This window comes from Chinchilla lanigera, unplaced genomic scaffold (genome assembly GCF_000276665.1).
Source record: "Chinchilla lanigera isolate Chin_1 unplaced genomic scaffold, ChiLan1.0 scaffold00070, whole genome shotgun sequence".
NCBI classification, from domain to species: domain Eukaryota; kingdom Metazoa; phylum Chordata; class Mammalia; order Rodentia; family Chinchillidae; genus Chinchilla; species Chinchilla lanigera.
The window spans coordinates 7,311,492-7,329,746 of NW_004955471.1; the positions used below are offsets into that span (position 1 = coordinate 7,311,492).

Here is an 18,255-nt window from a genome sequence, read left to right on the forward strand (position 1 = left end):
TGTGTGACAGAGTCTTGCTGTGTTGGAAGAACTCTTAAAAAAACTGTACAGTATAGGTCTTATGTAAGCCCATCCTCATAGGCAGGTGGTAACATTTTTTAAATTAATTTTTAACTGGTTCATCAAAACATAAAAATTGTACATAGTAATGGGGCACCGCGTGATATTTTTTTACACTGTACAGTGCGTAAATCAGCTTACACATATCTACCTCCTCAAACAGCATCCCCTTATGGCAACAACATTCATTTTTAATGGCTGAATTATTTTTTCCAGTTGTCCAGAACTATAGCAACATTCTGTCTTTTTTCTGATCAATATAGTACAATAACAGGAGAAGTTATTGAGAGGGAGATGAAATAGTTAGTGTAGGAAAATGAAGGATTATCACTACCTTTCAGAGCAATGAAATAGTTAGTGTAGGAATTTCTACTGACGAAGAGAGTTCAGGCTTTAAGATTAGTCGTCAAACTTTTATTTTTCTTGAGATAAACAACAGTTAATATAAACAAGAATTTTGATATTAAAAAAAAGAATTGATATGATAACCAAACCACATGGCATTTATAGTTAACAGACAGAAATACTGTATTTTTGGAATGATTACAAAATTATTATCATTGATTCTAGGACATTCCAGTCACCCACTTTGTGGGCATCTTTATTTCCTAAGTGCATAAGGAGTTTAGTTTGATCATTGTTTTATTTTCTTTCCTGACTTTATCTGGATTGTGTGTGTTTTGTCTTTTGTTATGATCATGCAGGTGGCCAGAAAACACAAACAAAAAGTGGACCAGTTATTCTAGCAGATGAAATTAAAAATCCTGCAATGGAAAAGTTAGAACTTGTTAGAAAATGGAGTCTGAACACATATAAGGTTTGTAATTTTTTAATGTTTCTAGTGGTCCTAAGAATTTTTATTTTTGTGTTAATCAAATGACTATATTGCAGTTATATGACCACATAGGAGTTACACCATCTAAACAGGAAATACAATTAGAAAATAGTGTTTTATTATTGATATTTGTAAAAATAATAGAATGTATTACAGAGTTGTTATAGTTCTATTTCCCCTTCTGCTTTTTTTACGCTTTATCTTTAATTTTAAGAGACAAGTTCTCACTGTGTTGCCCAGGCTGGTCTTGAACTCCTGGGCTCTAGTGATGATCTAAGTATTAACTGTAAGGACAGCGCCAGATTATAGATTAGTTGAGTTTTTAAAGTTTGTTGACCTTGTTAGTTGTGTTGCTTCAGAGTATTTGGTGGTTATTTTCCTTGTTTTGTGATTATTTACCATGAAACAAGTAAGCAAATTATTTAATCTTATATATTACAAACAGCCAGAGTCCTAAATCCATTTAGTACCTTCGAATCTTACCAGGGATAGGGCAGGAGACTTGCAGAATAGTGCACTGGATGAGTCTCTCAAGAGTCAAATGAGTGGATTTATTCCTTCAGTTAATATTTTAAAAAATATTTTTTGAAATCCTCTACAAGATAAGTTAAAATGGTAAAAGTGCCCTGAAATATAAATCTTTCCATAAGGTATTTAGCTCATGTCACCGCGGAACCTGAGAAATGCCAATGGTAATTTTTAAAAAGCGATGCTTACTTAAGCTTTTCTTCTCATGCGGGTGTTCTCTTAAGTCTTTGCACCTTCTTGCTGGGGATTCAGCCAGTCCAGGTATCTTTTGGGGTCTATGTTCCCTCCCGTCACAGTGGTTTCCCCCAGCGTTCACAAATGTCTGCTCTTATGTCCTCGCTGACCCACATACCCTGTGGTTTCTGCCCTAGCTTTCTCACTTTCTCCATCCCAGCCTTCACAGCCATGGTTCCTATTTCCCCGCCTCCTTCTGTCTCCCCTGCCCACTCTCGGAATAGCTTCTTCACAAATTCTCCTGGAGTATACCTGGCTGAGTAGTCACTGTTTCTTTAAAAACTTTCAGCCAATCGCTGTCATCGTTAGAATGACATGCGTCGGACTCCTGTCTGCCTTTCCAACTTTATGTCTCACTGTCCCCTCTCTGCTCTGTCTGTGGCTCTGATACCAAATTACCCAGAGATTTCCTTCAGCAGTCTGTGCTTTCTCACATTCTGTAACGCTTCATGAGGCAGTATTTGCCCGTTGCTTGGAATTCCCCCTCCATTTCACTTATCCTTCGCAGCAGACTGAGCTTCATTCATTTATTTATTAAATTTATGTAGCATTCTTTTTGTTCATTGAAGTATAAAATTTGCCTCTGTTAATATTCTTTGTCCACACATTTTGAACCGGGAGAACATAGACCTTATTTCTGAACCAAATCCTAGTAATTAGTAATTACATGTTTTTTAAAGTTAAAGTTTTTGTTGGTTTGAGTCTTCTCTTGTGTTGTTAGTTTCTTCCTCATTCCTTTCCACTTGTTCCCATTTGTGTATTCTCTGTTCCTTTCCTTCCATTTCCTAGCGCTGCAGTAATCTGAGTTGAATCATTAAGCTTCCATGTTCCTCTCTCACAGTTTTGGTATGCCCCATTAGGCCTTTTTCTGTTAAAGAAAATGGCCAACCTTGAAGTGTTGTACTGTGTGAAAGAAGCACCAAGTGATCACTTTAGTTTTCCACGAAGTGTTTTTTCCTCAGAACTTAGTTTGGATATTCCAGACTAGATCACAAGAGAGAAAGGAAGTTCTCGCATGGTTTTAGGGAGCTGGCAGCCCTGTGTGCCTAGGCTGACGTGCCCCTCCCCACCGAAGTATAGCCACCTCCTGTGTCTGAAGACTTTCCTGGTTGTCAGCCTTTTGGGGTTCTCTGTCACTGGGCAGTGCTGCAAGTGCTTGTTTTGATTTGGTTAATTTAAGACTGTGCTTGCTATACATATTATTCTTGAGTAACTGAATTCTGGCTCTTTGATCTCTCCTTTATGATTTCTTCCTTTAATTTCTTCTGTTTCTGTTCTCTAGCAAATACTATCTTCAGAGAAAGTATTTACTATTGTTTTATTCATTGTCAATTTTGGCCCCAATTCCAGTCAAGTGATTAAAACTAAGTATAACAATTTTAAGTTTAGGCTGTGGACCCTGCTTTTTTTAAGCATTATTTGAATCTGCCTGGTTTTATTCACAAAATTTAAATTCAGAATTTATTTTTATCTGCAGAAATAGTTATGAATATTGAACTCTGTTTTATCTTTTTTGGTGGGGGTCTGTTTTTGCTTTTTCCTAGGCTACAGAGACAAATTTTTGAAATTTTTAAAAAATCTGAATTCAGCATTCAGAGCCATTTAACATAGAAAATGTTGTATTTACTACTTTTTAGAATGTTTTTGATAACCTTCAATGATGAGTATATTGACACCCTATATAATTACTCTTGAAATGTATTATTGAGTAGTGAAATGCTAACAATTAGAAAAATGCTAATAATAAGGAAACTTAATGCTATGTGGAGCTCTGAAATTAGATTCACTTTAAAAAATTACAAGCTTCTGTATCATTTCTTTGACCGAAAAGAGTAAGAGAATAACATAGCGCAGTGCTATTTGGGCAGAAGTAAAAGTAAGGAGAATTTAGGAATCTTTAATGAATCTACATTTGTCCCTCCCTCCCCATCTTCCCTCCCCCCCCTCCCTCCCCCCTTCCCTGCCTTCTCCGTCTCTCTCTGCCTCCTTCCACCTCTCTCTCCTCTCTCTCTGTCCCCTCTTTTCCTGCCACCCTCTCCATCCACTTCCTCTGTTTTTCTCCTTTTCTCCCCTTCATGCAGCCTTCATACAAATACAGATGCAGACTACTGAAGGGGAAGGTAGACATTTGAGACCAGCAGGAGAATAGAATTTTGGTATCCTTCATGATTTCTGTGTTAACAGGGTTAATATTTTTAACGCCAAGTTTCTCAGTTTTAAATAATTTATTTGAATGCAGTAGATTTGGAATACTACAATTATGAGAAAATCCATCTAGCAGTGTATAAATTCTCTAGATAAGTCTTTAAATGTCTTCGGATTAGAATTTCTAAAGGGGTTGACAGTTTTCAGTCTGTTAAATTAGCTCACTCTGTCAAAGAATCAGATATGCTCTAGCATTTGTATTTTGAATGACATGTTACTTTTTTGCTGTTACTCTGGCTTTTTCCCCTTTCTAAATAAAGTGCATTTTTCCACTTTTAGTGTACTCGACAAATTATCTCTGAGAAGCTAGGCCGTGGCTCAAGAACTGTGGACCTTGAACTTGAAGCCCAGATTGATATATTAAGAGATAATAAGAAAAAATATGAAAATATCCTCAGACTGGCTCAGACACTGTCAACCCAGCTTTTCCAGATGGTGCACACTCAGAGGCAGCTTGGAGATGCGTTTGCTGACCTGAGTTTGAAATCTCTAGAACTCCATGTAAGGTTATTTTCAGTACTATTGGGGTGCAGGAAATGGCAGTAGAAGTATTTTATGAGGTAATTTGTTCCATTTATGTTTTGCTGAACTTCTATGCAATTGGAATTTCTGTGTTTGTTTGTGGAATGCTGGGACGCGCGCATGCTTTGCCACTGGCTATACCTGAAGCCCTATGAGAAGACCTGGCTGACTTCTGTCAACTTACTGACCCACTTGTACTGTAGAATAGAGGTCAGCTGGAGGTTTTAGAAGGAAGGAATTTGATTAGGGTGAAGGAAGAGTACTCAGCCTGCCCCAGCCTAGAAAAAAATCATAGTTTTATATAGCTCTGGTGTAGGTAAAAAATAAATTAGACATTTATTGAAAATCATCTCTTGCCCATCCCAGATATGTTGAACAATTTGTGTCTTGTGTGAATGAATTTGTGATATACTTTTACTGAAATCATTGATATAAATAGGAAGTTTGAGGTTAAGCACAGTTGTAAAGTACATGCTTAGTATATGCACAGCCTTGGGTTGTATCCTACTACTGCAAGCAAGGAAATTAGATAAATATGTAAATGAAGTTTTTTTCAGGATTTATCTCTGTAGATATTCAGCAAAAACATTTTCTTCTTGGTGTCAGGAATCAAACTCAGGACCTTGCACTTGCCAAGCAGGTGCTTGTGCCGCATTTTAAAGAGTTTCTTTTGCTGTCTTTTGACATTTTTTATGTTTGAGTGGGTTGTTTTGTTTTTTGTTTTTTTTCTTTTCTTGCCTGAAGCCAGATAGTGTAGATATTCTTTTGCCTACAGACTTCTTACATGAAGAATTAGATAATTTAAAACATTAAGTAAAAAAAAAAAAAAAATTAAGTCGCTTTGCCCTATAACCTTGGGCAAAGAAAGTTTGGTACAGATGGTGATACATGTCGTAACAGTGAGAAAATTCAATTTTAACTGATCCATTAGACAGAAAAAAGAACTAGTAGGTGGGAAACTTAATATCATAACAGCGGCGATTGTACCACCTCTTAAATGCCGTGGGCTGGGGCTTTGTATTCGTTGCATGTAAAGTAACCCTTATCTAGAATGCAGGGGAACAGAAGTGTTTGAGATTTCAGAGGTTTTTTTGTTTTGTTTGTTTTTATTTTAGAAGGTTTGCATAGACTTTACTAGCTGAAAATTCCTAATACGGAAAACTGAAATGCTCCAAAACTCAAAACCTTTAGAGCATCATACAATTCATACACATGGAGGGAATTTTAGCAGAGGCTTTGTATGCAGGGGAGGCAAATCCATACTTGGTGTGCCTGTTCCACAGATGTATTCCAGTTTTATTTTTGAAGATACAATTCACAGACCATAGCTCATCCTTGTAAAGTGCGCAATTCAAGGAACAGACATGCATAAAAGATAATTTGTATTCCCTTTAAGAAATGTCCTGTTTCATTGCTCAGTATATTCATAAAGTTGTGCATCAGTCACGTCTAATTCCAGAACATGTTTATCACTCCCAAAAGAAACCCCATACCTGTCTTATTCTCCAGACAGCCCTTGGCAAACACTAGTGTGCCGTGCTTCTCTATAGATTTGCATTTATGGATGTTTGACATAAAGGGATCGTACATGTATGACCTTTTGTGTCCAACATACTGGTTTTATTTCCTCTGGATTCATGCCCCAAGGCAGGATTGCTGGGTTATATGGTAGTTCTTTTTTGTTTTTCTAGGAACCTCCACACTGTTGCAATAGTGGCTGTACCAGTTTCCATTCTCACCAGCAGTGTGTAAGAGCTCGCCTTTCTCCATACCCTCACTGGCGTGTTTTGTTCTCATCTTTTCATTTATTTTATTTTATTTGTCTCTTTGCTTATAGTCATTGTAACTGGGGTGAGATAGTATCTCACGGTTTTGGTTTGCATATCTGCTTAGTGACATTGAACATTTTTCATGTACTTGTTGGGTCATTTCTATATCCACTTGAAAAAGTGTTTCTTCAGATCATTTGCCCACAGCTTAGTGGTACTGTTTTTTATTGAGTTGAGTGCTTTTATAGTCTAGATATTTATCTCTTGTCAGGTAAATTGTTTGCAAATGCAGTATTTTCTTCACTCTAGGTTTTCTCTTTGTTGATTTCCTTTGCCGTGCAAGAGCTTGAGTTTGATACAATACCATTTGTCTGGTTTTGCTTTGTTACCTGTGCTTGTAAGATCTTATACATGCTTTTTAGATCTTATATGAAAAAACATTGCCTAATGATATTTTGAAATGTTTCCCCTATGTTTTCTTCTAGCAGTTTCATATTTTCATTTTTCTTACATGTTTTGAGTTGATTTTATACATGGGGGCTCTAAGTTTCCATATGGCTAGCCAGTTTTTCTAGCACCATTTATTGAAAAGACTGTCTCTTTCCACTGTGTTTTTGTGCCTGTGTTGAAGATTCTGTTTGGCTGTACATCCATGATGGTGAACCTTTTAGAGCTTTCAGTGATGCAAACAGCCTGCTGCAGCAGGCATGCCATAGGTTCGCTACCGCTGCTGAAGATGCATAGATTTATTTCTGGGTTCTCTATGCTGTTTTTTTTCTTATGTGTTGGTTTGATGCCAGTAACGTGCTGTTTTCACCACTAAACCTTTAGCTCTGGGAATTGTATTAGTCTTCCATCTTCAGTTGCAGCTTAGAAGTACAGCTCTGTCCTTGTAAGTCATCCTTATTTTATGTTTAGTTTATGTGTAATTATTAAAGCAATTTATACTAATGTGTAACACACTCCTAAATAACTGAGAATGCTAAAATAATCGACTTGTCATCAACTAAATTGTTTGAGTCACATTTCATCTTATTTTAATACCAAAAAGTGAATTTATTTATAATGTGTGTGTGTATGTGTGTGCATATATATATATATACATATATATTCATTTTGTTCTCATTAGTATTCTAATTATTTGTATCATTTACTACTATATAGGCATATAATCTATATGGCATATAATCTATAAATAGATTATAACTTAATCTATTTATTTATTTTTCAATCTTGGCAGTTGAACCCATAGCCTGACCATGTTAGGCATGTACTGTACCATTGAGCCATATCACCAGCCCATTTGCTTTACTTTTTTTTTAAAAAGTTCTTTTTATTATAGCCAGTTGAGTTCTCAGAATTTTTCCAAAATTTTTATTGTGTTAAGGTGTACACAGCACAATTTAGCATCTTAACCATTTTTAAAGTAATTTCATTTTTTAGAACTATTTTAGGTTCACAACAAAATTGAGCATATAATACAGAGAGTTTTCATATGTCCTCTGTCCCAGTTCATCAGTAGCTTTCCCTGTACCAACATTTCCGCACTGAGTTTCCAGATCATGCATGAAAAATATTAAAGAGTTTGGTTTGGTTTGGTTTTACAGTTCTAGGGATTGGTCCTAATGCCTCACACTTGCTAGGCGAGTACTCAACCACTGGACTACATCCCAGGCCTAAAATCTTGCTTCATACATTGTTTCTTCTCAGAATTTTAGGTGAGATTTAACATTCTTGAAACAAAACAGTGTTGCTTTACTGTTGCCTTGTGCTTTGAATTAAGGCTTAATTGTTCTGGTATAAATTTAGGATGTGAAATTTTCTAGTTTCTCAATTTCCTGAAACTTCATCTTTAGTTTGATTTGTTTTCTTTTTTATTAAAAAAAAAAAAAAAGCAGTCTTGTAGGTCGTCTGTACCTTTCTGTGGTTAAATTAAGACCATTGGCATTTTTAGTTAGTAATATGGAACTTTTAGAAATACAATGTTACAGGGCTATGGTATAATGACATGTACTTTGTTGTGAAGTGTGTAGAAAAGATTTCCTTACTTTTTATCAACAACAGTAATTTTTTCCAGCAGTAGTATTTGGATAAATCTAACTTTCATATGTTTCTTCCTTACCTTTTGATTTTCCCTTTTACCTCCTAATGACTATCAAAGGAATAAGTAGAGCTGTAATATATTCTGTTAACATTTTCTAAAAGTTCTAAGATTCTAATTTTTATTAGTGCATGTTTGTAGTACATAATGATTACATTCATATCTTCTGCCATCTTGTTTCTGGTAATGTTTATTTAGACGTCATATATAATTTGGCTTGTAGAAATTTGGTGCCCAAAATCTTCAGCTGTCCTACCTTTTGTTTTAGTTTTTACATGCATGATTGATATTTTTATGGAATTATATCTCCAATATTTGCAGTCAGTGTTGGTACAATCTTGAAGACTGAGTCCAGAGTAAACAGTTCCATGGACCTATCTTAAATGGAAAATGCTTTTAGCATAGCATAGATATTTTTACTGTCTTGTAATTTATTGAACAGTATATCACCTAGAAATTTAGTTATAGCTATACCATAGCATTCATTTTTCATTGTCGAAGATTCTTCTTTATATTACATTTTATTCAGGTGAAATTGAGGCATGTTTTATTAAAAAAAAAAAAAGCTGGAGAATTGTAAACCTAAAATACATCCTACAATAAAATGTGATCAGATTTTTATTTGGTTAGCTGTGTTCCTGATTAATCTGTTAATTGATGACATGTAGGCTGGGAAGATTTTACTGCTGAATATTTAGGACTGTTTTCCTGCCGTATCTGAAGGAGTAATGTACACATGAGCCAGGACACTGCTGAGCCAGGACGCAGCAGACCCAGACAGAAGAATGAGCTGGGGCTGGGTGATCTGTCCTCAGCGCAGCGCTCAGACAGACCTGTGCGTAGGAGCCAACTGGTCACGAAGTTTACAGCAAAATGTGTCTTGCTAATATTTATACATTGAGGGGACGCAGTCAAAACACAAAAAATTGCTATCTATTTTATGTCTGAACGTTTTAACCAATTTTTACCTAATTTGGTGGTAGACGTTATAGTTTCTCTGATTAATAATCTGCTATATTTTTCTTCCTAACAGCTGTGCTTACAGTATAATAAAAACAAAATGTAGAAACTAAAATATTCTTTCTAGTACAAAGTAGTTTAGATTTAAAAAGTTATTTAGATTTAGCTATGCATCTGCGCTGATGGTAATTTTGGCTCACTAAACTTTTTTTGATAATTACGTATCTTTATAATTTAGATTTAGATTCTTACCTATTTAAAGATTGACATAAAAAGGTAATACTTCCGTTGCTAGATTTCTAAATCACGTATTTTCTCATTAGTGATATGTTTGAGATTTTCAGAGTCATATCTGTGAATTTATTACTGGATAAGTTAAGGTAACTTCTTTGTTTTAGGAAGAATTTGGCTATAACGCAGATACCCAGAAACTGCTTGCAAAAAACGGAGAGACTCTTCTTGGAGCCATTAATTTTTTTATTGCTAGTGTGAACACGTTGGTGAATAAAACAATTGAAGATACATTAATGACTGTGAAACAGTATGAAACTGCCAGGTAGGTGTGAATTTTCTCCATATTGTTTATTTCATTGCATGTACTTCAGTTAAGGTTTTTGGTCGCAAACAACAGAAACCAGATCTGCCCAATACTGACAGAAAAAGAATGTCCTGGAATGTTACAGGGTAACTCGCAGCATAACAGGGAGAACAAGATTCTGGAAGCAAGCAAGAGCAAAGCCAAAAATGCCTCAGGAAGTATCTAGCTAGGATGGTGACTGATGCTTCTGCAGTTCTTGTAGGGAATTTCTAGAAGGCCCTGAATACTTGCTTCATGCCCTGGGAATGTCCCTGTGAGCCTCGGTCATGCGTCCAAACCTCACCTGCTAGGGGGTGGGGTCCCTCCCGGCTGTCGCTTCCCTAGAAGAGTATGCGGCCCGTGTCCTGCCAGCTGGGTCCCCTGCTCGTCTGTAATCGGCCTGAGTGGACCTGTCGGCCTCATGCCACTGACGGTGCTTTGTGATGTGAGCTTCTGCCGCTGCACAGCGGCCCAGCGTGTGCTCCCAGTGCCTCCCGCAGTCACAGACTCATGTCCGCCCCCAGGACACATAAATATTTGCTTGTGTTTTGATAGCTGCTTAGTATGCAAATTTGTATACATTCTACTTAGTATGTGTATAATTTCTCAATCTTGTGCCCATCTTGTTAGGTGAACAAAATACATATTAATAAGCACTTAGAAATATCTGAAGAGCAGCAAACCCATGATAGCTTTTTTAAGCTTTGGATTCCAGGCTGAATTGTTTCACCCGTGTGCCCTGCCAGTTTTATTTACGCATCAGTCCAGTTCCCTTTGAGGTTTCTTCCCTCTGAATATTTGGGATTAATATTTTTTACATGTTTTTTGCGGCGTAGTTGAAGATGAATGCAGACTTTGCCCTCTAGAAGCATCATTTTTTGTTTTGGCCTCTTGCCGTAGATTAATGATGTAGCAGAGGCTGTGAGAACCCTCGGTGGTCAGTCCTTCTGCAGGGCGGTGCACTTGCCCTGGAGCACCCATTTATGCCTTGAAGAAGTCAAAGCCCAAGTACCTGGAAAAGTTAAATTTTAATGACTTAGCAAGAAGAGATGCTTGTGTTCCATGTTGTACTTGTAATTTTCAGTCAGTGTGTCTTGGTTACTTTTCTGTCATTGCTGGGACAAAATACCTGACGCCCAAATTAAGGAAGGAAAGGTTTATTTTGCTTACAGTTTGTGGAGGTTTCAGTCCGTACTTGGCAGATTATAAGGCAGAGTGGCACACGGCAGAGGGCTACAGCTCATTGCGTCCATCCGAACACAGCAAAACAACAAGCACACAAGGGAGGAAATGGCCAGAAGCACCCTCTTCCTCTCCCTTACATATGCAAACTGTCCACCCCAGGGCGGGTGTAGCTCTCACACCCATAATCAATAAAACCCTAAAAGCCTGCCCCGTGACCACCGCATGAGGCTTTGGGGGGACACCCAGACACAAACCATAACACAGTGTTAATGTACAAAATTCATAGAAATACAGACCTAACACCTGTACCCAAGGCCTGGGAGGCTGAGACAAGAGGACTGACGGCAAGTTCCAGCTCGATCTGGACAATTTAGGAAGATACTGTCTCAATAAAAAACAAGAAAGGGGTTGAGGACATGGTTCAGTGCAAAGGCCCTGGGTTCAATTGCCAGTACCTCCAAAAAGAAAAGAAAACTTTGACTGTCTGGTAAGGGGAGGATGGGGCCAGGGTTTTATGGTGTATTCAGTAGGTTTAGGTTTGGGGTTTGTTTTTTTTTTAACTGTTTATTAACATGGCACTCATTGAAGGAATGTCAGATGTGGAATCCCTTCATTAGCATTACTAGTAGTTGGTTTTTCAGTCTCTGTTTAACACGGTCATGAAAGGACCATACATTTCACCCCTGGGCAGCTACACAGGCATGACTGCCCCATCAATTGGCTTTTTATTAATGTTATTAGTAAAAACACCAATTAAGGTGATTGGATCCATTTGTATGACCAGTGGTACCAGCCACCTGATAGAATACTGATGTTTCAAGGCACGGAACGTGTTGAATCCTTTCATGGACATTATATTTACCGAACGGTTCATTCTTTATGTGAATGAAGTACTTCATTTATAAAAGCTCTGTTTGGTTCTTTCTAAGTTTGTCCCACACTCAGAATGTCCTAATTTGTTTATAACAGGTGCACTTGGTTTTATCTCTGCAGTCATTTTGAGCTTCTAGTTCTGTAGTCATTTGGATTCTTCTGGTATTTGTGACTTTTTTGTTTGATTGGTTTTGTTTTTTGAGACAGGGTCTCACTAGTTTAGGCTGGTCTTGAACTCACTGTGTAGCCCAGGCTGGCCTCAAACTCACTGCAATCTCTTGCCTCAGCCTCCCAAGTGTTGGAATTACAGGCGTGCACTGCCATGTCTGTTTATATTTGTGACTTTTGAAGATGAAAGTTTGTTTTCTTCCCTAAGTACCACCACCATCTCCTGGTTAAGAACTATATGAATCTGTCTTTATAATTTTTTTTGTCTTCACTTTATAATTGTCTACCTACCCTGAAATATATTTTAGTTACTTAACATATATCCTTCTTTGGAGGCTTTATTTCTGTTGTCTTTTAAAATATTAACCTATATTACTATTTTTCTTTTTCTTTTTCTTTTTTTTTCTTTTTTTCCAGTACTGGGAGTCGAACTCACAACCTTGCGCTTGGCAGGCAGGCGCTGTGCTGCTGAGCTAAATCCCCAGCCCCTATTTTTATTTTTCTGAGATAGGGTCTCGTTCTATAGTCCAGGCTGTCCTCGAACTCACAGCAATCCTCCTGCCTCTGCCTCCTGAGTGCTGGGATTACAGGCATGCACCACCACACCCAACCCTAACCTACATTAAAGAAAGCTAGATGCATCAGTTAAGTCATCGTTCATACACAGAACAGTTAGTTCACTTACAGAGGAGATAAATCAGGCTCTGGATGAGGTTAGTTTGCTCACATATGGTCAATTTCACAGCCAAGATGAGAACCTGTTGGTTCTCTATCTTTTGGGGGATGGGTCAGTGCTGGGATTGAGCCCAGTAATCACTGGGCTATAATCCCAGCCCTTTTGGTTTGGAGACAGAATCTTGCTAAATTGCCTAAACTGCCCTGGAACTTGTAGCCACCCTGCACGGGCCTCCAGTGTGTGTGGGTTATCAGTGGGCACAACTGCGCTTGGCGTGGCCTGATCAGTAAGCCTTAAGCTTGACTGGAGTTAACTAAAACTTGGGGCTGGGAGCTGTGGCTCAATGGTAGAGTGCTTCCCTAGTATTCACAAGGCCCTAGGTTCAATTCCTAGCACTGCGAAAGAAAAAGTTAAATAGAAGTTGGGCATGGTGGCATATGGCTCAGCACTCAGGAAACTAGGCAGCAGATCATAAATTTGAGCCCAGCCTGGACTACATAAGCAAGTTCAAGACCAGCCCAGACTATATAGTGAGATTGTCTCAAAAAACAAATGAAAAATGGAATATAAAAATTTCACATCAATTACAAAAATAATTTTCTTATTGTTTCTCCCCCAGTACCAAAAATTGAACCCAAGACCTTGTACAGGCAAAGAAAGCATCTCTACATCCCTATCCTGTAACTCTTAAGTACTGAGATAGCACTCGGTGGGTTGCCTATGCTTACCTTTAACCCGAAATCCTCCTGTGTCTGCCTAGACTTGCCCTTAACTCACAAGCGTCCTGCTCAGGCTCCCAAGTAGCTGGGGGTTACAGGTGTGCATTCATGTGGCTGAATTTGCCCGTGTTTTGCTGAGGAATCCATCTTAAAGTATAATGTGATGATGTATAGATCTCAGTTTATACAATGGATAAGTTTGCTGGAACTTTGAACAAAATTATAAATTAAATTCTGTATACTTGGTAGCTGGTTACTTAATGGAAAACTAAGACATTGTCTTCGTGTGCTTTGCAAGCACGGCTCACCCCACAGTTATCCTTTTAATTCAGATCGCAACATGTGATCGTATGTATTAATGCGAGTGTCGGGTCTGACTTCTGTGCTCACGAAGTGCCTGAGGAATTGGTTAGATGTAACCTGAAACACTGGCTGCCGAGGGTCTGTTAGGAGTCAGAAAAGAATCCAAGATTAAAGTTTCTCAGTGGCTGAATTTTCTTCTCTGTCAAAACCAGAAGTTACTGACTTCTTAGACCAAAGATCATCTATTTGATCAGCACAAAAAGTGGTAATTCAGGCCGGTGCCTGGGTGGCCTGATGCTCCTCGTTTTGCATTGTGGCCAAGTGACCTAGCCCTCTGGTGCTCCCAGACAGGAAGTCTTTGAACAGCGCCCCTTCCACGCTTCTCCCCCGCGGCGCCAAGAAGGGAGTCACTTGTGGCCAGGGCTTTTCAGAGGTACACAGCTGTTCTCCAGAAGTTCCACAGAATCCAAAAATACGCAGCCCTCTCCTCGATGTGAACCGGTTCAGACTGCATCCTAGAGCGAGGAGTCAGGTGTTCCCCATCTTGGCGCTCCAGGGCACTGTTACAGAAGCTCTCAGGAAGCTTTTCCTGTGATTCTGTCTTCAATCTCTGAATGTAAAACTTTAGCAGCATAAGGGTAGGATTGTGACTTTTATCATATTTAAGTAAACCACTATGTTTGGTAGTGTGCTCCAAGACTGTTGAAGGGCGTTTGTTACGTTAAATTGCCACTTACTACTATGTATTTCAGTTGTTTCCTTTTATTTTTTAGGCCTCAGTATATCTGCTTTTGGCTGTAATAATAAGCATTCTAACAGTTGGTTATTATCAGGTTTTCCTAAATATATGAAGGTTTTGTGGATATTATGGAGCACAGAGAGATCCAGTGCTAGACTCGTCAGAACCATGAGAGGCTCGGGTGTGGTCGCTGAACCCGTGGAATCCCCTCGTTCTTATCACGGAGTCAGCCTCGCCGCCTCCGCTGGTGTCTGTCGTCCTGTTAGCTCCTCTGCTTTGTGCTGCTTCGTGGACTCGTTTCTCCCGTGTCCATGGTCTTTCTCATCGGGCACTGTCTTCTTCTGGCTTCTCATCTTCTGCTCCCAGCCGCCGTCCACTCTGTGCTCTGCCACCAGAGCACCTTTCTGTCCTGCGCCATTTGGACCATGTTGCTGTCATGTCCGATCAGAGTTTCTCAGTGACTTCGCTTCCCCTGTCCTTCTGGGTTAGACTTGAACCACATTGCCCTTTGGGCTACTTAACTTCAGTCTTGCCTACCTGTCCAGCTTGAATTCTTCTGATTATTATATTGCACTTCAGGTTGTAACATAGTGAACCAATCTCCAAGTGTGATGAGGTACCGTACACCTTTGCACATGCTATTTTCTTCCTGGAGTCGTCTACCAATTTCCCTGCCCCACTCAATTCATTAACCTTTTATCAGCCTTCACATTCTAATTACCGTGTTTTAATTCTGCCCTGAGATGCCTTTGCATCCCTCATTAGTTAATTCTTCTTGCTTTTCATTATTTCTTTCCCCTCTTCATGGTAGTTTCCAATATGTCATTTTTGTAGTAATCCTTACAAGCTTGTTTTAGGACCACAGACTTCATGAGGGTAAACATAGCTGTTCATCTTTGTAGCTTTGCTTTCAAGCACAATGACATAAAAAGTGACCACTTAGTAATTGTTGAATCAATCAGTATATCAGTAAATGAGTGAATAATGCTACTTTGGCCCTAAAGGATCAAGCTTGTTAAATTCATCAGGTGTTAAGAATACTTTAGGCTATAGCTGGCCATGGTGGCACACACCTGTAAGCTTAGCACTCAGGAGGATGAGGCAGGAGAATTGCTGCGAATTAGAGGCCAGCCTGGGCTACATAGTGAGTTGAAGGCCAGCCTCAACTACACAGTGAGACCTTGTCTTAAATTTTTTTTAAAAAAATAAAGAAAAAAGAATACTTTAGACTGAGTGTCACACACTGTTGTAGTCTTTCCCAAATTATGTATACAGTACAGCTTATGTTATATAAAGAATTTCTCATTCCCAGAAGGGGATGCACATCATACCGTAGATGTCTGAATAAAGAACTTTAATTTGGGGGCATAAGCTTTGTGTTCATATTTTTATTAAAGTAGAGATCACTTTGCTGCTTTGCTGAGTACCAAGTTGTCAAAGCTGCTGAACAAGTTGCTGTACTTACACGGGTCCATGACTAGCGGTGTTATGAGATGCCGTGGGATCAGGAATGATGGGTGGGGTGACTCGCAGTTGGTGGGGGGAGAATGCTCCGACGGTACCTTTCACACGGAAGTGTTAAGTGCTGCACTGTCACATTCTGCATGCTGGTATTCTAGCAGTCCGTCTAGAGCTGCGATGCTCAGCAGTCACATGTACTTGGAATATGTCGGGTACTTGGAATATGGCCAATCTGAAGTGCACTGTGTGGAAGTGTGAGCTATGCAGTGGATTTCCAAGGCTCAAAATGTAAAGTAGCTCATTACCAATTTGTTTTACATTGATTACATGTTCCAATGATAGTTTCAACATTTTGAGTAAAAATATATTAACATACATATATAACATGTGTATATAAATATACATCCCTTTAGACGTGTTTCAAAATTATTTTTACATTTTACTTATTAGACTGTCTGTATATCTGTTAATATGGATGAATCTAAGAAAGATAATGTTGAATGGAAAAAGCAAATCAAGCAAGAATATATTCAGTCTGATACCATTTGTATAAAGTTTGAAAATAAAAGCTAAACAGTATTTACATATGGATAGCCATAATTATATGAAGAAATTAAGAAATGATAACACTAATTCAGAATAGTATTTATGTGTACAAAAAGAATGGAGCTTGGAGAAGAAAATGAAGGGGGTCTTTAAATGTATTAAATTTTATTTTCAGGATAGTTGGATTCTTGATGGTTTTTACAAGTGTAATTTACAATTTACATACTTGTCATATATTCTTTGATATCAAAAGACTCATAAGAACAATATGTGTACATTGTTTAAAAGCAGGCACAGTTACTGTTTTAAGGTAATTTCTAAAAGAATTTAAATCGCATGCTCAGTCGTGGAGCTGCGGGTCACCGTGGGTCCTGCTGGGATTCCTGGAGCCCCGTCACCCTCACTTGAATCTGTGCCTGGTGCGTCCTTGGCATCCATGAGGGCACGCCCCACCTGCCTTCAGCTAGTGTCCTGTAGGAACAGAGGTTTCAGATGGCGCTTATGATTCTGTGACTTATGTCTCTCCAGATAGCTATGCTTGGGGTTTTGTGGTTATTATTTTTTTGACCCAAGGTCTTATTATGTTGCCCAGCTTGATTTCAACTCAGAATGTACTTCCAGCTGGTCTTCAACTCTTATGTGGACCAGGCTGGTCTCAAACCCATGGTGATTCTTCTGATCCAGCTTCCCCCGTGCTGGGCTTACAGGCAGGTTCCACGCAGCCTGGCCTTTAACTAAGTCGTAGGAGGTCCTCTCTTCCTTGCGTGGTCACATGATCTGCTGTCAGGAAGCACAGCACCCAAGGCTCCACTGACACCTGGAGACTGCTGCTCTTTTCCCCGAGGATGACATTTCTGACTTCACACACTTGGTCTAACTCTGGAATACTGTGATAATTTTTATTTGCCCAAAGTCCCCCTAACCAAGGTTTTCAGGTTGGGGAATTTTCTGCCAGTGTCAGGAGCAGATAACACCCTGCCCCGTCTCAAACACACAGCTATGACGGTCACATGTGAGTAATACTCAGCAATGGTGTGGAGTCCATCAGTGCATGAGTCCTGGGCTTCCAAACCCTTCTTAGCTCTTAACTTTCAAAAAGGGACTTTTTATTCTCTCTCCGTATTCATCAGGTGAAAGCTGAGAAGCAGTCAGGATTACCTGGGTGGAGCTCAGAATCAACTTCGGATTAGAAAGCACTATCTGAGCAGGAAGACAGGGTCAGGAGTCAATAAAAGCCTCTGAGGAGCCATCCCGGATCCTGGGGCCTGGAGTTGCTGCCTGGGTTCCTCAGAGCCCTGAGCACCCGGCCACCTCACCCAGCCCTGGAGAAGTCACCACCCTCCCAAGCACATGCACCTGTCTGCCCTCACTTAGACTCCCCTGTGACCTGCAGCCCAGGGTGCCACCAGTGTTCCTTTTTGTGTAGATTCAAACGAGTAGATGTGAGGTTTAGATTTTAACTTAAAATTTAGATTTTCAGTCTTCTAAAATAGTTTGATTTCTGCTGTAAATTTTCTATTTTTTTTCTTTTGGGGTGTTTAAGACAAGGTCTCACTACGTACTTTAGGCTGGCTTTTTAATTCACTGAAAAAAAAAAAGAATTTAAATCGCGTGAACAGATCATCTTGTCTCCTATCGTGCATGGCCAGCTTAGACTGTCACTGAAGGACTGCTGATCTGCAGTGTGACTTGTGTTCACCTTTCAGTGCTGAAGTCTGTCCTCGCCTCCCTTGCCCCACTGGAGACGCCCAGTTCACAAAGGGGGTGAATCTCTGCTATAGACAGTGTCGCTTT

At 39.2% G+C, this 18,255-nt stretch overlaps 1 protein-coding gene across 4 annotated transcripts in view; it reads left to right on the forward strand.

The window, feature by feature from the left end:
• The window catches only part of Arfip1 (ADP-ribosylation factor interacting protein 1), a 111,312-nt gene that overhangs the window by 73,036 nt on the left and 20,021 nt on the right, over positions 1-18,255 (forward strand). For all 4 annotated transcript variants that reach the window (XM_005400906.2, XM_005400902.2, XM_005400903.2 and 1 more), the window contains 3 exons: positions 765-877; positions 4,142-4,363; positions 9,613-9,770. In XM_005400906.2, the coding sequence (XP_005400963.1) occupies positions 765-877; positions 4,142-4,363; positions 9,613-9,770 (493 nt within the window). The remainder of the gene's footprint in view (positions 1-764; positions 878-4,141; positions 4,364-9,612; positions 9,771-18,255) is intronic.